The sequence below is a fragment of the Nycticebus coucang genome, chromosome 6 (assembly GCF_027406575.1).
Source record: "Nycticebus coucang isolate mNycCou1 chromosome 6, mNycCou1.pri, whole genome shotgun sequence".
NCBI lineage: Eukaryota > Metazoa > Chordata > Mammalia > Primates > Lorisidae > Nycticebus > Nycticebus coucang.
The window spans coordinates 129206329-129226038 of NC_069785.1; the positions used below are offsets into that span (position 1 = coordinate 129206329).

Below are 19710 nucleotides of genomic sequence, written 5' to 3' on the forward strand. Positions count from 1 at the left end.
ACTATACAGTACATAAATATTTCAATAAATTTAGTTAGAAAGTACTGGACTTTATTATTCCATTCTACTTTTATTAACTTTATAAATGACAACTTCTCCATATTCTAGCCAGTAACAGTTTCAGAATACTCATGTTTTTAGTCTTGTAGACCTGACAGAGGGCAAGCAAGTATATGTTCTACTTGTGTATCCAAATCTAGAACATTAGAACAAGCAGATAGATTCTAATGTCACTAAAGTCTAATAAGAAATGAAACTAGGGTTCAACTCAGTTATGGATTATTCTTTCTGATTGGCAGTTTCTCATTTCACACAAATGAGAGAGTAGAAAAATAACTCTGTAGATTTGAAGGAAAGACTTAATATCAGTGACAAGAAAAATTTCACTAATCTCTTAGATGATTCCCAATTAATCAGAGTAGATTTGTTTCTGATATTTCTACCTGAAAAATCCATGCGTTCGCAAGCAGTCAGCCTGAATTCCTCATCATCACTATAACAATAATGAATTATGCTTAAATGGCACCTCTGACGTATAAAACTGGTTTATACAAGGATGTTATCTCCAACTTAATCCTCCCTATACCTAATAATTATTTCTGTCAGACCCGTGAATAGTATTCTGTCTGGAAAAACACCATGTGAAAGGTCTAAGTATGTTCCAAACTATTTAAAATATCAATCTTTAGGATCTGATAACCCTTTTTCTCCCTAATTTATTAGAAAGTGTCTAATCACTTCATTCTAACAATATCCTGCTGTTAGTCTAAAGGCTCAAATTACGATGCTGCCAAAACCATGGTAGGTACAGAAATTGTTAAGAAATAAAGCCTCTGCTGAGAATTTAGCTACCAAAGAAATTCGATCTTGAAAGTCACAAAAGGCAATGCTATTACAGAAAAAGGGAATCACCATACTGAATGCATCTAGGGTATCTTGCCATATGTGGACAAACACATATGCCTGCTTGTTTTTAAAATGAACCTATAAATTCCTTAATTATCACTGAAAAGGGAGACATTACAGTTACTATTCAACTGCAAACAATTAAGCAACAAATATTTTTGATGGCTGTATTAAGATACCTAAGGAGGATGGAGATACACACACACACACACACAAAATCCAGGAAAATGTAAAAGCAAAGTGAAACTAGAGAAGAATAAGAGACAGGTGAAGATGGCAAAAAATAACAAAGTAAACAAAACCCACGGTCTATTTTACTAGATGTAACCTATTGAAATTTTAAATTAATGCCAAAATTAAGTAAACGGGAAAAACACATGAACTTAGCATCCAAATTTGTGAACTTTGAAATAAGTAAGCTCCAAAACAATGTCATTTTACATATATAGACTTAAATATACTTTTAGGTTTAGCTTCATATTTACATTCCAATTTTTCACTCTAATTTTATTTTGAATCAAAAGAATCGCTTTCTTTTTAAAAAACAATTGTATCGATTTTTCTCCTGATCAGAAGTAAAATACATACACTATGAAAAAAAATTTCAAATAGGGTCAGGCACGGTGGCTCACACTTGTAATCCTAGCACTCTGGAAGGCTGAGGTGGATGAATCGTTTGAGCTCAGGAATGACAGACCAGACTGAACAAGAGTGAGACCCCATCTCTACTGAAAATAGAAAAATGAGGCAAGAAGATTGCTGCAGCCCAGGAGTTTGAGCTTACTGTGAGCTATGATGCCATAGTACTCTACCAAAGGCAACAAAGTGAGACTCTGTCTTTAAAAAAAAAAAACATAAAAAATTTTCAAATAGGGCAGCGCCTGTGGCTCAAGGAATAGGGCGCCGGTCCTATATGCGGGAGGTGGTGGGTTCAAACCTAGCCCCAGCCAAAAAAAAAAAACAAAAAAAAAAATTTTTTTTCAAATAAAAGCACAAAGAGTAAAAAATAAAAATTACCTATAATACTACTACGCAGAAATAATCAGTATTAACCTCTTGTGCCATTCTATCCAGGTCTCTGTGTACGTACATCCCAGGCCCTTTCTCTTATCTTTAGATACTCTTTGAAAACATGAAATTTTTTAGAATGGATGCACATGGATATATCATAATTCATTCAAGCATTCCTGACTACTGGATATTTAAGATGACTTCCTATTATTTTACAGCTCTAAACTATGTGGAGATATAAATAAACCTTTATCTGAAATTTTTATCTGTGTATTAGAAATCAATTTACCTCTTGGGTGGGAAAGCTTTTCTTTCCATCATCTGGAAACACTGATGCCTTTTCTTCCCTCACAGTTTTAAAGGATGCCAGCCGGTGACGTGCCTGTCTCATAGTCTGACTAAGCTGTCAGGGAAAGAAAAAAAAAGCAAAAACAGGTTAAAGTCTTTCTTTTGGTCAGTTTTTAAAACTGATATTTCATATATTTATGGGGTTCTTGCATTTGTTACATGCATAGAATGTATAACGACCACATTGGGATATTTGGGGTATCCATCATCTTGAGTATTTTATCATTTCTGTCCAGTCTTCTAGCCACTTTGAAATATTCAATACTGTTGATAACTATAGTCACCCTCGTCTACTATCACTAGAACTTATTTCTTCTATCTAGCTGCATGTTTGTACCCAGTAACCAACCTCTCTTCATCCCCACTCATACACTCTTTCCAGCCTCTGGTATCTATCGTTCTGTCCTCTCAGGCTGAAGTCTTAATACTACATGCACTAAGGGTTCCAAAAAGAAAACAGGTCCCTATTATTAAAAAATGCCAGACCTAACACAAGATTACTTACAAAGAATACTCTGATCTGCTGAGTGTTGTTCATTATGTCATTAGAGACTGCACTTCATAATTTGATTTAAAGGCTATTATTCAAATCAATTTTTATAACCAGAACATAAAGTCTGAATTAATATTTGGAAATTATTGAGCAGACACATTGGCTTTTCAACAAAGAGTTATTTCTTCAACTGGCCCTTATATGCTTACCCGCTTTCATCATGTCTTACTGGAAGACTCTTATTTCTAGCTCCCCTAAAACTCTTTTTTCCCCTTATTTACACGAATCTCTCCTCCACCCTCAATACTTGAAGACTTACAGCTACTTAGTCTTTTCCCAGATCTCCACTTCTCCAGGAAGCCTTCCCAAATTAACTCAGAACAGAAACTCAAACATCTCAACAGAACCAATTTGCTTCAACTACTCTGAGTAACAATTGATAAATGACTATTAATACTAAATATGTTGATTTTGTGTCCATGTTTATCACTAATAATTTCAGTATGCAAGATTACTTTTTCAAAGAAGTACAGCCTATTTTATATTTCACCAATTTGCAAAGAATGTCCCATTAGGGGAAAGAAAAAAACTCTGTATTTGCTAGGATATGCCCTGAATCATGTGGAGGAAAAACATATCCCCACACTACTCAGTGAAATTATGGTAAAGAAGGTGAGTTAGTTAGAAGGACCGCTTCTAACTAACTCATTCATTGAAAGTTTAATAATACCAATTATCTTTTGAAGGGAAATGATAATGACTTAGAGATATAAGTAACAAATACTTTGATTTCTACTAATAAAAAGCTAGTGATAAAAACTCTTTCACTACCAGCCTAGTTTGTGTGTGTGTGTTTAAAAACAGTACATCACCTCTGCACTGTCCTTGCTTTTAGAGGTCTGCTATATATCTAGCCAGAGAAATCAGCTCGAAATATATTATTCTCTTTGTTCTGCCAAGAGAAGGACTTCTAGATTTGGTTAGCTGCAGAGTGGCTGAAAAGGTCAAGATAGAGTCATTCACAATGCAAAAAAAGATACATATGTAATCAAAATTGTATAAAACAAACAAGGCCCTTAATATAGATGTTTTTATTTATTACTAAATATGGCAGGTGTTCCTGCCCTATACTATATGACCAAGGATTCAAAATCCCCACTGTGGTCAGGCACAGTGGCTGATGCCTATAATCCCAGCACTCTGGGAGGCCAAGGAGGGTGGATCACTCGAGCTCAAGAGTTCGAGACCAACCTGGGCAACAGTGAGACCTTATCTCTACCAAATATATAAAAACTAGCCAGGCATTGTGGTGGGCACCTATAGTCCTAGCTACTTGGGAGGCTGAGCATTTAAGCCCAAGAGTTTGAGGTTGCTGTGAGCTATGATACCATGGCACTGTACCCAGGTGATAGAGTGAAAGTCTATCTCAAAAAAACAAAAACATCCCCATTGCAATAAATTTAAAACGAGGGTTCACAATCTTCATTGCCCCCTCAAATCCAAACCTCTATTATAGCTAAGTTTATTACAGTCCTTAAGGAGGATATTTCAACTGGTCCAGGAGCTGAAATATGCATTATGTTTGTTTTGCTTCCCTGTTATTACCATAACCCTTTACCAACCCTCAACTCATGAGGTCTGTAGTAGGCAGAATAACGGACACCGAAAGGTACCAGGTCCTGATACCTAGAACCTGTAAATGTTAACTTTATAAGGAAAAAGTGCCTTCCAAGATATAATTGAGTTAATAATCTTGAGATGGGGAGATAATACTGGATTATCCATGTGGGCCCTAAATACTACCACAAATGACCTTATAAGAGAGAGGCAGAGGGAGATCCAACACACAGAAAAAGAAAAAGTAATGTAAAGATGACAGGCAGAGATTGATGTGGTGCAGTCATAAGCAAAAGAACGCCAGCAGACTCCAATCACTGGAAAGTCAAAGAACAAATATTCCCCTAGAACCTGTGGACAAAGCATTGCACTGCTGACACCCTGATTTTGCTTCAGTGAAACCGATTTACTTCCGGCCTCCAGAACTGTGAAAGAATAAATTTCTTTATTATACCCTCAATGAATCCCCAACAATAAAAAATAAAATAAAAAATAAAAAAATAAAAAAGAATAAATTTCTATCATTTTTAAGCCATTAAGTGTGAGCTAATTTGTTACAACAGCCATAGAAACTAATACAAAGACCAAAGTTAATACAGAATTAAACAAAAATATAGAAAATAGAGGGATATTACCAATAAAATTACATAATTAAAATGAACATACATATAATTTCTCTTATTGCAAGATAACGATTATCATTACCTGTATGTGTAAGTATGTGTATGTCATGTGTTACATATGTGTATGTGTTTATATATTTCAGCATACATATGTATATGTGCATAAATACTCAAAATATAAAACTTGGCCACAGTTTTTTTAATACTAGAACCTTAGGCACACTATTAATTTTGCAGCTGTTGATTGTTATTAATAATGAAGACTAGCACTAAATCTCTGGCCAAGACTTAAAGATTTCCCTGATGGAGATGAATTACTCATAATTGCAGAGAAAAGCTAACAAATACAAACTCAATATAATTATAACTCCAGATAAAACAAAAAAAAAAAACACAGAAGGAAAAGTAATCACAGTTTACTTCTGACTCAGTTGGGATCAATGTTTACATAGTCATAACAATATAAATGATGACTATGGATCTAAGCTAAATCACAACATAACTATAAAAAGTGGGTGGGGTGGAAAAAGTACACATGTAGTTGCAACAGGGGATAGAAAGAGGGCTAAATTCTGGTCCTTCGTAGTGGGACTCAATAAAAATATCTAAATTTTTTTTTTTTTAATCAACAAGGAGCACTATAAGCACATTACTTAGAAATACCAATTAATACCAAGAGAAAACTAAAATAATTCAAATAGTTGCTTTTGAGGAGCAAGAAATGAGGAAATGGGCAAAGTACTTCTGTTTTTTTACTTATAAACATTGCTACACCTATTTATTTTACTCGTTTAAACTACGTACATATATAATTTTAATAAAACTGAAAGCATAAAGAAGGAAAAAAAAGATTCTCTGACAATTTCCTTCAAAAAGCTTCCTGTCCATGTAGACACATTTTGGGTTCTCATATTGCATATATGTACATGTATCAGACTTTAGGAACATTGTACAAAACATGGGCCTAAATTTTCTTCCATCCAGTAGAAAAACCATTGCCCTCCAGACAATATTCCAGATGTAACAGACAAACAATCACAGTACTTTCCAAGGAAACCTGCAATGCCCACAAGCTGTAATAAAGGGACAGCCCTTGGTAGCCTCCTCCCTAGTCTTCGCTGATTGGAGCGGAGTTACCTAGTAGTATATCAGATTAATATAGGTCTTGATGCAATGTCTTCTGTATACAAAACAAAAGATGAATTTTGCGGGCGGCGCCTGTGGCTCAGTCGGTAAAGCGCTGGTCCCATATACCGAGGGTGGCGGGTTCAAACCCGGCCCTGGGGTGGCGCCTGTGGCTCAGCGGGTAGGGCGCCGGTCCCATATGCCGGAGGTGGCGGGTTCAAACCCGGCCCCGGCCAAATTAAAAAAAAAAAAAAAAACCCGGCCCTGGCCAAACTACAACCAAAAATAGCCGGGCATTGTGGCGGGTGCCTGTAGTCCCAACTACTTGGGAGGCTGAGGCAAGAGAATTGCTTAAGCCCAGGAGTTGGAGGTTGCTGTGAGCTGTGTGAGGCCACGGCACTCTACCGAGGGCCATAAAGTGAGACTCTGTCTCTACAAAAAAAAAAAAAAAAAAAAAGATGAATTTTGCACATAGAAATATAACTTTTTAACAATCAGCAAAGGAAACAGGGCACAGTAATGTATTCCTGTAGTCCCAGCTACTCAGGAAGGTGAGGTAGGAAGATTGTTTGAGCCCAGGAGTTCAAAGGCCAGTTTGAGCAATATGGCAAGACACCCCCATCTCCAGACGGAGACCTAATACAAAAAGACAAGCTGGGTCCATAAAGATTCCTAATCTCAGATAATGAACTAAAAAATATTCAGAGAAAAGTCAATGACAAGACCTGATCCTAAAAGGTTCCTAAAATATAGAAAAGATGCTGAAGGAGCCTCAAGTATACCAATGTTACAAAACTACCAAGAGAATAGCAGTCAGAAGTAGTAGAAAAATGAAAAAATTAGAGAGAAGCACACATGTTCCCAGTCTGCCTGCCCCAGTTTTAGCATTCAGAGCCTCATGACTTGGGAAACCCCTCAACCTTAAGCAAATGGGGAAGGCCAGTCACACTATGAGAGCAATTGAATCAATCAAGTTAATGATTAAATACTAGCGTGAAGATCAAAAATCCCAGGCTCGGGGCGGTGCCTGTGGCTCAGTCGGTAAGGCGCAGGCCCCATATACCGAGGGTGGCGGGTTCAAACCCGACCCCGGCTGAACTGCAACCAAAAAATAGCTGGGCGTTGTGGCGGGCACCTGTAGTCCCAGCTACTCAGGAGGCTGAGGCAAGAGAATCGCTTAAGCCCAGGAGTTGGAGGTTGCTGTGAGCTGTGTGATGCCATGGCACTCTACCAAAAGGTGACAAAGTGAGACTCTGTCTCTACAAAAAAAAAAAAAAAATCCCAGGCTCTTGGGGTCTCTGGAGCTACCTCAGATCCAAATAACTTTCCAGGTGCAGATCCTTAAAAGGAGTTTGAACTTATGTGACATTTGATTCTTCCTTTACCCCATACACATTGCTGAAATAAACTTTCTCCTTGCTTGATTTATCTGGAGTTCTTGCAGTTAAGAGCCTAACTCAAGAACTAGTTTGTCCAGTGGCAAATTATGGAGAATTTAGCAGGTTATTTCACATTACTTAAACCTTTCTTACAAAAAGTAATTATTTCCAGGGTTTTAAAAAGCTGGAAAACTAGCACTGTAAAGAGACATTAAAAATAAAAACAAGATAGTAAAAGAGCCAGTGAGAAACAAAAAGTTGGAAAAGACCATACTAGAAAAGAAATAATGGCAAACTGAATAACATACAGGTAAATAAAAAATTATTATATCATGATAATGGAACAATGATTAGTTGTTCTTCAATTCCCCACCAAAATTCAGTTTTCAAAGAACACCATAAAACCTTGCTGCCAAAAGGTAAACATTAGCCCTAACAAAAGAAGGGGCTTAGTTCTACTTTATCTGACCAGTTCTACAATTCTAATTCCCAACTTTAGGTGCCTAATCTTATCTGATCATCAAAGAAGTAAGTAATACCAAATATTATTAAGGAGAGAGTGGTGTTGGGTGGAGGTGGCAGGGAAAGAGAGATCCTGGCCAAATCACATTTTAAACACAGCTTGTGGGTCATATTTGAGAAGAATACTAACAAACAAAATGGCAGGTAGTAGACAATTATCAATCAACTCAGGAATGTAGAACCCTCCCCCCCCAAATGACAACTATAATTAAAAACTTGAAATGCTCTTATATGGTATTTTTATCCTTTATTACTTGAGAGCAAAATTAAGAACAATGGATAAAAGTTGGAGTAAGATTTTGACTCAATACATCGAAAAAAGTCGTAATAATTTTAAGTCTTGTAAAAATGAAAAGAACAGTCTGAGAAAGTAATGAGCTACCGAACAGTGGCTGTGTTCTAACAAAAAATAGATGGCCATATATATGTATATACATATATATTAGATAGTATAAAAAGAATTCCTTAGAAAGGAAAAGGTTAACCTGGAATGATAACTCACAACTATAATCCTGCCACTCCAAGAGGATTGCCTGGGCTTAAGAGTTCAAGAGTGAGATCCTATCTCTACTAAAAATAGAAAACTTAGCTGGGCATGGTGGCAGACACCTGCAGTCTCAGCTACTTGGGAGGCTGAGACAGGAGGATTGCTTGAACCCAGGAGTTTCAGGTTGCTGTGAACTAGGCTAATGCCATGGCACTCTAGCAACAGAGTAAGACATTTTCTCAAAAAAAAAAAAAAAAAAAAGATTCAGAAAGTGAATTATGTTGACCAGTTCTAAAAAAACCAAGGGAGTTAGTGCTTAAACACTATCTTATTGTCTATTTTCCTACTGACATCTAGTGGACAAAAACTGTAACAAAACTGGTAAGATCAAAAGCATCTATCCCCAAAGAGTTGAATGGACAAAAGTTTACAGGCCCCAAATATTTAAGTCACTAAACATTTTTTTTTTTTTAAGTCACTAAACATTTTTCAGTACTTTGGTTCCTTTCAAGAAACAAACAAGCGGGCGGCGCCTGTGGCTCAAGGGGTAGGGCGCCGGTCCCATATGCCGGAGGTGGCGGGTTCAAACCCAGTCCCGGCCAAAAACCACAAAAAAACAAGCAAACAACCCCCCCCCCCCAAAAAAAAAACAGTGTATAAAAGCTTTTTAAATTTTTATAAAATTTAAGGCTTTTCATAGCATGATTTCCTATCTAAGCTCATTTTGTTTCTCTCCTGTATAACCATCAATTAGAAATGCACCATCACTTATTACCAAATATACCAATCCCATTGCAGATTCTAGGTTTTTAACTGTTTCTCCCATCTCAAAAATTCCCTTAAATTTACCAATTCAATTCACCTTACCAATTCAAATTATATCATTCAATTCCACCTCCTCCATGAATTCTTCCCCTACTATTTTCTTGTATGTGTATAATGCAGTCTCATTCTTTTGCCCAGGCTATAATGTCATGGCCTCAACCTAGCACCCAACAACCTCAAACTCCTGGGCTCAAGTGATCCTCCTGCTTCAGATTCTCAAGTAGCTAGGACTACAGATGCATGCCACCACGCCCAGTTAACTTTTCTATGCATGCCACCATGCCCAGTCTCATTCTTGCTCAGTCTGGTCTTGAACTCCTGACTTCAAACAATCCTCCCACTTTAGCCTCTAAGAGGGCTAGAATTACAAGTGTAAGCCACTGCACCTGGCCTCTTTGGAATTTAAAATTTTCTGAACTCCCATAGCATAACTTTATTGCAAAATACAGCAAATATCTCCATATTATTATCTAATAGACTGGGGTTTGTTAGTTTTGTATCTCTGCCTGGAAATATAAACCCATGGAGGGTCCTACTTCACATTACATTAGTATCCCTAGGATGCTTAAAAACCACAACATTATGGTGTTGTGAATTATGCATTATATTTATGTATTATGCAGATAAAGTAAAATACTCACTACAGTGAGCTTTACAGTTACAAGCACAATGAATATAAGAGCTGTGTCTATCTGAACCAATGTCTTACGTTTCATACTTTATGCAGTACCTGGCTCAATCAATATTTGCTAAATAAATTGTTTATAATCTTAAAAAACGCAAAAATGATTATAAAAACGATTACTATAAACTGAACAAAGACAAAAAAATGTCACAGTTTTGGACCAACAGAAAACTTTTTTTAAGTATTTCAGCATGATAATAAGGGCTTTTAAAGCTTTCTGTATTTATATACTACTAGCACAATCGGATTGAGCATGTTAACGCAGGCAGTAATAGAGCTATTATTTTCACATACTCTTCATTTTCCACATTCTCTTTCTTGTTCTCACTACCCCTAGACATACGTTTTCAAATAAGATGAAGAACAATTACCAAAGGAGAGCTGAAAATGTGTCAATTAGACAAAAGCTCAGGTGCACTAAAAAAGGAAGTTGACTGGATGGAATCAATTATTTCAGTAGGTGAGGCTACGCATAGTGGTTAAATTTTAAATATTAATTATGTAAAATTTACTTTCCCCCCAAACTCTGGCAATGCTAAGCAGTAACTATACTATTACTCAATCTGTAACTATAGATTCATTAACTGTGATCATCAGATTAAAAGCCAAATAAGAAAAAAGAAGAGAGAGATAAATAATAAATGAAATGCTCTTACATGTACTGAACTTTTTTCCAACAAAGGTAGGAACTACTTCTGTCCATGTGTTACAAACTGACAATAACTTACCCAGAATATAATTTCAGATAATTGGGAAAAGCTATGTTCTTTGATCTAAAGCTTTTTCTTACGTTTTAAATTCTAATACTTTGGCATCTTTTTTTAGATAATTCTAAAGTGTCTTAACAAAAATTAATTAATGTAAATTTTAAATATATATATAAATAAGCATTATCCTACTATTCCCCACTTCACAAAGGTAAAAAAAGAGGTGATTAAAAAATAAAGTTGACTATGATAACCCTTAAGCTTAATCAGTACTTAATGTCACGTTTCCAGTTTAGGGGCTGGAGAAAAAAATCATAGACATAAAATAAACTGAATATGTACTCACAGCCTCAGCTTGTTTTTGGAATAATTCATTCTGATTCTCTCCATCTTCTACTTCATTCTCAATCATCTGGGAAGGGGGCAACCTAGAAATTCCAATAGCACCATTCAAATTGTATGGGAAAACACTTCTCCTTTTAGTAGTTAAGAATGCTGGATCTGAAGACTGCATGGCTATAAAGCCTTCTTTTTCTGCCTAAACAAGGAAGAAAGGGGGATAGTGAGATTCCACTCCAATTCACACAATCAAACAATGCCTCTAAGTAGCCCGTAAGATTTTAAATTGGGGTAAAGGGTAGGGGAGGCTCTAGCTGGCAAAGGAACTAATGTTTACGCAGCACATACTCTGTGCTAATAATTTAGGTTATCTCATCTAATTCTCACACAGTCCTGTAAGTATCACATCCCTATTTTATAGATGGAGAAACTATAATCAGTGAAGCTAAGTAATTAGCCCAAAGTCACACAGCTAATAAGTGGCAAAGCCAGAATTCAAACTCAAGTTGGAAACCAAAATTCTGACATTATTGCTATTTGGTGAAAGCAAAAAGCAAATCAAATCAACACCGAAATAAAACACCATTTCTCTACATAAAACTCTACTGTCCTCATTAGTTAATCAGATTATATAAAGCATGTAATCAAAGAAACATAATTCTGCCTAATAGCTTACCTTATAACACACTTTTTAAAATGTTTGTCGTTTTACAAAACCTTGTGTCAAGGGCTACACACATACATTCTTACTCAGGCTCACTTTTGAACTTACTGCTTCATAAGACTTCTGAAGCTGTTGCTTTTTCCTCAGCCTCATCTGGTGATTTACTCGGAGTTTGACTTGTCTCTGAAAACATTTCAAAGCTTCTTGTTTTTTTCTTAACTGTTCTTTTAGTTCTTCTTCAATAATATATGCTGAAGTCTTTCAAGATAAAAGACAGAAAATGAACTTAAATGTCAGCAGTTTTGTCCATTAGGGCTGTTGTAAATATAAGGCAGTCAGGATACAATCCTGAAAAAAATAATTCAGTTCTATAATCCACACTTCCCAGGAGTTCACACAGGATGATCTGGACATAACTAGTGAGTACCAAGAATTTCAACTTCTAATCACTAAAAATTGGAATCTGTGAGTACTCAAATCAAATCTCTATTTTTTACTGAACTGGAACTAAAGGTGTCTTCATTAATTCTTAATGAACTAATGCAAACCTATCTTATGTCACACATTTCCTAAAACAAGTAAATAGTCCAGACAACACTAGACTGCTCACCACTCCCCAAATATATCCCATTGTAAAATTCATTTTCAGAAGTACCTTCCATTTCTAACCTTGTATGCCCTTCCTCTCATCTCCACCCAGTAAACACCTACTGGGTCTTTAAGATCCTCGAATACCTACCCTGAGTATCTTCCACAACACTGTCTTCCCCTGAGCTCCCTTAAGCTATGGCAACTCTCATTTTACTATTAACTGAACACAGTATTTCCTGACTCTCCCACTAGATTATAAATCCTTAGAGGACAGGAAATGTATTTAATTCTCCTTTGTTTCCCCTACAGCATACCATATAGAACCTTGGCTATAAAGGTACTCGATATCTATCTACATAATTGCCCAATTCCAAAACATACTCTAAATCTAGAATATTTGATCTCATTTGAGTCCCTGATCTGCATTCACCTCCTCTAAGTGCTTTGAATAACAATCACAGTCATCATAATAACAGCAGTTAACAATATTAAGAACAAGTACTTTACATTATACCTCTATCATCAAAACCAGTAGGTATTCTTATCCCTTAGGTTATATATGAGGAAACTGCGGTTCAGAAAAGTTAAGTAATCCTCAGTAGTAGACCAAGCTCTTATATAGACTAGTGGCAGAGCTATAAGTTTCTGACTCCAACACATATGTTCTACCCTGTATTGCTTTTCTCTTAACTATGTCTTTCTTTCATAAGGGGTTTTCAGATTAGATAAAATCATCATCATATCTCCTACCTATTCCTTCTAACACAGTGATTCCAATTTCTATTCTGAAGGATACCTCAGAATAGAAATTGGAATAGAAATTCTGAATGAACAGGCTGTCATTAATTTCTCAAAATCAAATACAGGTAATTCAAATTGAAATTTAAGTTAAATTTTCCAAAAAAATCTATCCCAGAAACTATTTTTGTAAGCGTATAGACCATGGGGGTGAAGTGTTGAATACACATATTGAAGAAAAATTAGGTAAAATAATACCAAAGGAGAGATACATGTAACAAAGCCTAAACAAGTGACCTTGACTAGCTTGAGCCCAAATAAATTTAAAGCATTCAACCTCTTTCTTTTACTTCCATTTTTTTGTCTGTACCTCTTTTACTAGATAAGATTATTAAACATTGTATCAAAGTGTATGATTGATTACAGATTGTGGATCTTAATTGTAAACCAAAGGTAAGAGTATAATAGATTTTAAAATATTATTTTTCCTAGTAAACACCATTGTGCAAGTCAACCAGAATATTTTTGGAACTGAGCAATTACATAAATATTTATTGAGTATCTTTATAGTCAAGGGTCTGTACTATATGCTGCAAGGGAAACAAAGGAGAATTAAATACATTTCCAGTCCTTAAGAGTTCATAACCTAGTGAGGAGTCATCAAATACTGGACTTATTCTGTAAGACATTTCAGAGGTTCCCAGAGTCACATAAATTTTGGAAATGCTGGATTAAACAAAGTAAAATATTGTTTTAACTGTACAACTAACTTCTAATGTCCTTTCTATACCCTGTGAACTATCTAAGGGGGCAATATAAAATGAAGAGTTTCTCACAATAATCAAAGATTACATGTTAGATAATTCACATAGGGTAGAATTAATGCCTGGATTACATAGCAGGTAGTCTCTAAAGACGATCTCTTCTCCTCCCTCCAATGAATGTAGCCTACTGATATTCACGCCTTTGTGTAGTCCTCCTCCACAATGAATTTGGTCTGGCTCTGCATATCCAACAGAACAAGGCAGGTGTTGGCTCTGTGACTTCCCAAGAAAGGTCACAGGGCAATTTCCTCCTGGTGCTCTTGGAGTGCTCACTGTGGGGGAAGGCAGCACCATACAAGAATTCTGATTACCCCGAGACTACCATGCTGTGAGGAAGACCAAGTTAGCCAAACAGAGAGACTATTTAGAAAGAGAAGCATATCCAGTCAGCCCCCAGCCATTACAGTCATTGCCCAAGTGCCAGATACGTCAAAGAGAAAGAATCTTAGACATTACAGCCCAGCAGGTGCAACATGAAGAACTAAGGAATCCAACCAACAGCCAGAACCCAGACAAACTGTCCCAGACACATCCAGCTATTAATATTTGAGTCAGATGAGCTGGGGCCCCACATACTGTGGAGCAGACAAACATCACCTCCTATACCCTGTTCAAATTCCTGACACATGGTACACACAGTATTATTTGCTTTATGCCACTAAGTTCTGGGGTGGTTTGTTACATAGCAAACAATAACCAGAATAAATTATAAAATAATGCAATAGTCATATACAACGATAGGATAGCAGTGTCATTCGATGCTCACTAATTACCAAGGGAGATGGTCTGAAGCTACAGTAGTTTTAGGAATCCAGATGGACCCTTGAGACTTTGGGGACAAAAATGGGAATGAGTTACCCTAAAGAATAGGCATGACCTTAGGGTGATCAAGCTTTAGAAGTAACTAGTCAGTATCTATTTTGAGCAGACAAAATTACATCTATTAATAATTTTGGATTCCCAGACTAGATATTAAAGCAATAAAGAGTTATCTTTGGTAGGAATCGATCCTAATTTTTTAAACAAGAAAAAGGAGATATATTTATATGTGTTCCAAGACTTTAATATTTTGAGTTAATGTGTAGGAATATGAGATTCAACCCTTTCCTTGTTGTTGAGACACACTCTCGCTCTGCTACTCAGAGCTGGAGTGCAGTAGTACAATCATGACTCAATGCAACCTCAGACTTCTGGGTTCAAGCAATCCTCCGATCTCAGTCTCCCTGGGACTTAGCTAATTTTTTTTTTTTTTTTTTAAGGTAGTTGGTTCTGATAGTTTTTTTTTTTTTTTTTTATTGTTGGGGATTCATTGAGGGTACAATAAGCCAGTTACACTGATTGCAATTGTTAGGTAAAGTCCCTCTTGCGACTTAGCTAATTTTTAATTTCTTTTAGGTAAGCACCACAATCAGCCTTCAGCCCTTTTTAATACAGAAAAACGAAAAAGCTTGATAATGGCAAATTTTAGGCATTTTTATACTGACATTATAAACATGTCATAATTTGAGCAATTTAAAAGAGGTGTCAACAACTTAAATACCAATATACCTTTGTACCAAATCTTACTGATTTTTCTGGGATGTTCCTTGCCTTCATTCCTTTTAATTCCCACTTCAACCACACTTTCTCAAGGCTTTTCCTCTCTGGCCTTTGCCACAGCACAGAAAGTGTTCCAGTGCTATGCTTCACAATTAAATTGTTACAATTATATTCTAACTTGTCCCCAAGATCTAATCTCTTTCTAACCTTTAAAAATGTGGGAGTGGCTTGGTACCTGTAGCTCAGCGGCTAGGACGCCAGCTACATACACTAGAGCTGGCGGGCTCAAATCTAGCCCGGGCCTGCCAAACAAGGACAACTGCAACCAAAACATAGCCAGGCATTATGGCGGGCACCTATAGTCCCAGCTACTCAGGAGGCTGAGGCATGAGAATTGCTTAAGCCCAAGAGTTTGAGGTTGCTATGAGCTGTGACACCACAGCACTCTACCCAGGGTGACCTTGAGACTCTGTCTTCAAAAAATAAACAAAAACGTGGAAGAAATTAATCTAATCAAAACTCTGTGAAATTTGCCTGTAAATAGTTAACAATTAAAGCCATTTCTTCCTCCAAAATTTTCTGTGCTTTCCTACCACCCCTATTTTCCACAATCCAGCCAATCACCATCCCACTACTAAACTTTCCACTTCAATCAACTTAATATACCCTAAAAACCCTGAATACACCTTACTTCCAACCCTCCCATTCTTCTTAATAGAAGACTCATCCACTTCTGATTATTAAAATTCTTCATCATACTGTTCTGGGTCACATCACCCCAAAATCATATCTTTCTTCTTTGATCAAGTATTATATTCTTAGCATTTAATCATATATTACTCAGGCCCTTAAAATATGCTTTTGGAAACAGGAAGAGGAGGAATAAATTGGTGAAAGCATATGTAGGTACACACAAACATAAATAAATGAATATATTTCTTTGCATTGTTAGTTAACATTTACATCAAGAAAACTAAGGGAACATAACCTCATACTTTTCCATCTATGTTCAGCATCCTGTCTATACAAACCAGAAACATTTTGTGCATTCCGTAAATACTTACTGAGTGCCTATATTTATTAGGCAATGTGTATTTAAAAGTGGGGATGTGATGACAAATAAGATTTCTTTTCTACATTCAAAAGGCCCACACTGTATCAGGAAAAGTAGATGTATTAACAACCTACTAAAATGCCATGTGGTAAGTGCCACAATAAAATATAAACAAATAAATAAGGGCACAGTTTAGTGAAAGACTATGAAAAACCTTCTTATAAAACTGCTCTGATGGGTTAACTGGTGTATGAGTCATCATGTAAACATGAACACAAGTAAACTTTGCAAAAGTTTCTCTTCATCAGAAATGCTCTCATTATCTGTATTTAGTGCATTTCCATTCTTTAAGGACCAATAAGAGACTATAGTCCCTCTTTCATTCAACGACTTCCTAAAGATCTATATGCCAGGACAGGAATAAAGACACAAAGATACCTTCCCAGAATTTATAGTGAAGACTTTCTTAGAATCCCAATTAGAATTTCTTTCTCCTTTATTCTATTACTGTATTTTGCCTGAATCTCCGTTACAAAACTTTTCATGAACTTTAGTCAATTAATGTTACTTGAAGTGTGGCCAACTGTCATCTGTACCAAGTTGCAAAGTGTTTGGAAGACGTAGACAGTGCCTGTCCCCTAAATATTATAGTATATATAGTAATTGAGTACTAAATAATTATGCCAACTAAAGCTGCAGCAAGTTTTGGTAAATACATGTTTCTTCTATGACTCTAATGCAAGAACTTATTTATGAAAGAATAGAAACAGATCCTCAGCGCATCTTTAAGCACCAAGGATTAGAGAAAGCTAATAAAAAGCCAGGGATAGCGGGGACCCTTCCACATTTGAATCGGACTGACACTTACATATGCTGGGATTTCCGAACTATCTGCCGAGGCAGGTTCCACCCATGCCCCAACCGGTAATACAGACTGGGTCCTCTCAGCCAGCACTGCCAACACGTTCTTGCTCTTCAGGGGCTTTAAAGCCAAGGGCAACCTTGCGGTATTCTGAGGCTTCTTGAGCGGAGCCATACTTCCTGGCATCTGTGACTCCTGGTTAGGAGAAAAGAGGAGTTTAAAATCCTCAAACGACCACGTTAAAAGCTCAACCTCTTAACACACTGGTCACAGGCCCCTGAAAAGCCCCGCAAGAGGCAGAGGCCTAGCAGGAAGTAGAAAAGCAAGGATTCTGGAGAAAAGGAAAGAAAAGACGAAAGAGGGGAAGAGAGATGAGATGAAATAAAGAGGGAAGGAAAGGCTTTTAATTTGCCTTCTCTAAGGAACAGGGTTGACAGGAAAGAGAAAAAAGTTTCGAACAGAGAGGACGAAGAGTGCGCCTAGCGAGGTGGCAAGGGAGTGACAGCCGCAGCCAGAGGGAACGCAGGGCAGAGATCTGGGTCAGAGGCAGAGTCCAAACACTCAGGATCCGGCTGTGGAGAGAGCGCTGGGCGGCTGGGAGTCCCGGGGCCCACTCCGCGGAGACAGCACGGGCCTGGTGCCGGCCGGCAGCTCGCCGCAAACTCAGACTTCTCGGGATACTAAAGTAAACGCTCAAGTAAACCGCCACTAGCGAGCGGGCCGCCCCGCCCCGCCCCGCCGTGGCCTGTACCGCCCCTTCCGGGCGCCCCGTCTCCTCCTGGGGCTAGGAAGGTGCGAGAGGCGGGGTTTAGGCTGCGCAGTTTCGTCACTTCCTCTTCCTGTCCCGCTGAGGTGGGCGGAAAATAGCAGGTGCGCGAAGTGGCTTGGTAATGCGCGATGCTCGGAGCCACCGGTGGCAGGCGGACTGTGCAGATGTAGGCGCTGCGGGCATCCCAAATCCTTAGGAAAGGGATACGGTGGGCTGATGATCTGGCTGGCGGGGCAGGCCAGGGGTACCCCGTGAGGACAGCTTAGGAAAAGGATGGCAGAGGAAGGCAGTGCCCGCAGGATCTTCGAGGATCAGACTAAGCTAACAAGAAATTACGCCATGCATCGTGCACCCCATTACGTTTACAACGCGATTTCGTGCATGTCCTTACATTTGAACATTACAGCCTTGTGAGGGTCTCCGAGCTCTACTGTAATCCAGGGACACTTAATTATTCCTTTGGGGTACCAATTCATTCACTTAACGTACATTATTACAAGCTTTTTACATACCAATACTGTTGTAAGCAACGGAGATACACCGTCGTCAATGAAGCAAATATTGCTTGCTCAGGGAATTTTACAATATACTGCGAGAAAGTAATAGAATAAACACGTGACTAAGTAAATGTGTCTTATGCTAGTGAAAGCTGTGGAGTAAAATTAGAGAAAGGATAGAAAATGTGGGGGAATGGGGAGATGAAATAGTAAATAGGATATCTAGGGAAGCTTCACTGAGGTTGCTTTTGAGCAAAGACTTACATGAGGTAATGGAGCAAACCACTGCAAATCTTCAAGGAAGGTCTTTATAAAAGAGTAAGTATTCCAGGCAGAGGGACATCAAACTCAAACGGCCAAAGTTGGGAGCCCTGCCTGGTTAGTGTGACTTGAGCAGAGTGAGAAGGGACGAATGCTGAGACAGGAAACCAGTTAGGAGGCTATTTCAATAATCTTGATAGGGAAATATGAGTTGAATAAGAGAAGTAGTGATGAGATGGTGAGAAGTGGTTGGGTTCTGGGTGTGTTTGGAAGGTAAACCCTTCAGGATCTGTTAAAGGTTTAAATATGAATTGTGAGATAGCAAAGACAACGAAAACTAGGGGTTTCATCTTCAACCAATGGCATGAAATTACATTTACTGAAATGGTGAAGATGTTGAAATGCGTAGGTTTAGAAGGGAGAAGATCAGGAATTCAGTTCAGGACAAAGTTTTATTGATCTAATCAACATCCAAGAAGGATAAGATAAATTATCTGGAGCTCAGAGGATAGTTCTGGGCCAAAACTATAAATCTGAAAGTAGTTGCCTATAGATTTTATTTTATTTTATTTTATTTTATTTTAAGACACAGCTCACGGCAACCTCCAATCCCTGGGCTTAAGGATTCTTCTGCCTCAGCCTCCCAAGAAGCTGGGACTACAGGCTCCTGCCACAATGCCCGGCTATTTTTTGGTTGTAGTTGTCATTGTTTGGCAGGCCCAGGTGAGATTCGAACCCACCAGCTCTGGTGTATGTGGCTGGCACCTTAGTCACTTGAGCTACAGGCACAACCTAGTTGCCTATGGATTTAAAGCCATGAGACTGGATGGAGTCATGAAGGGAC

General features: G+C 37.8%; 1 protein-coding gene across 3 annotated transcripts in view; it reads right to left on the reverse strand.

Moving 5' to 3' along the window:
- CCDC15 (coiled-coil domain containing 15) overlaps positions 1 to 17531 on the reverse strand; it is an 86501-nt gene extending 68970 nt beyond the window's left edge. For 2 of the 3 annotated variants that reach the window (XM_053595150.1, XM_053595148.1), the window contains exons 1-4: positions 17346 to 17524; positions 11828 to 11989; positions 11075 to 11266; positions 2207 to 2320 (exon numbers count right to left, since the gene is read on the reverse strand). In XM_053595150.1, the coding sequence (XP_053451125.1) occupies positions 2207 to 2320; positions 11075 to 11266; positions 11828 to 11989; positions 17346 to 17513 (636 nt within the window). In that variant the 5' untranslated portion in view covers positions 17514 to 17524. Of the gene's footprint in view, positions 1 to 2206; positions 2321 to 11074; positions 11267 to 11827; positions 11990 to 17345 lie in introns of all 3 variants that reach the window. The other variant, XM_053595149.1, reaches the window with a different exon arrangement.
- Positions 17532 to 19710: the final 2179 nt, after the last annotated feature.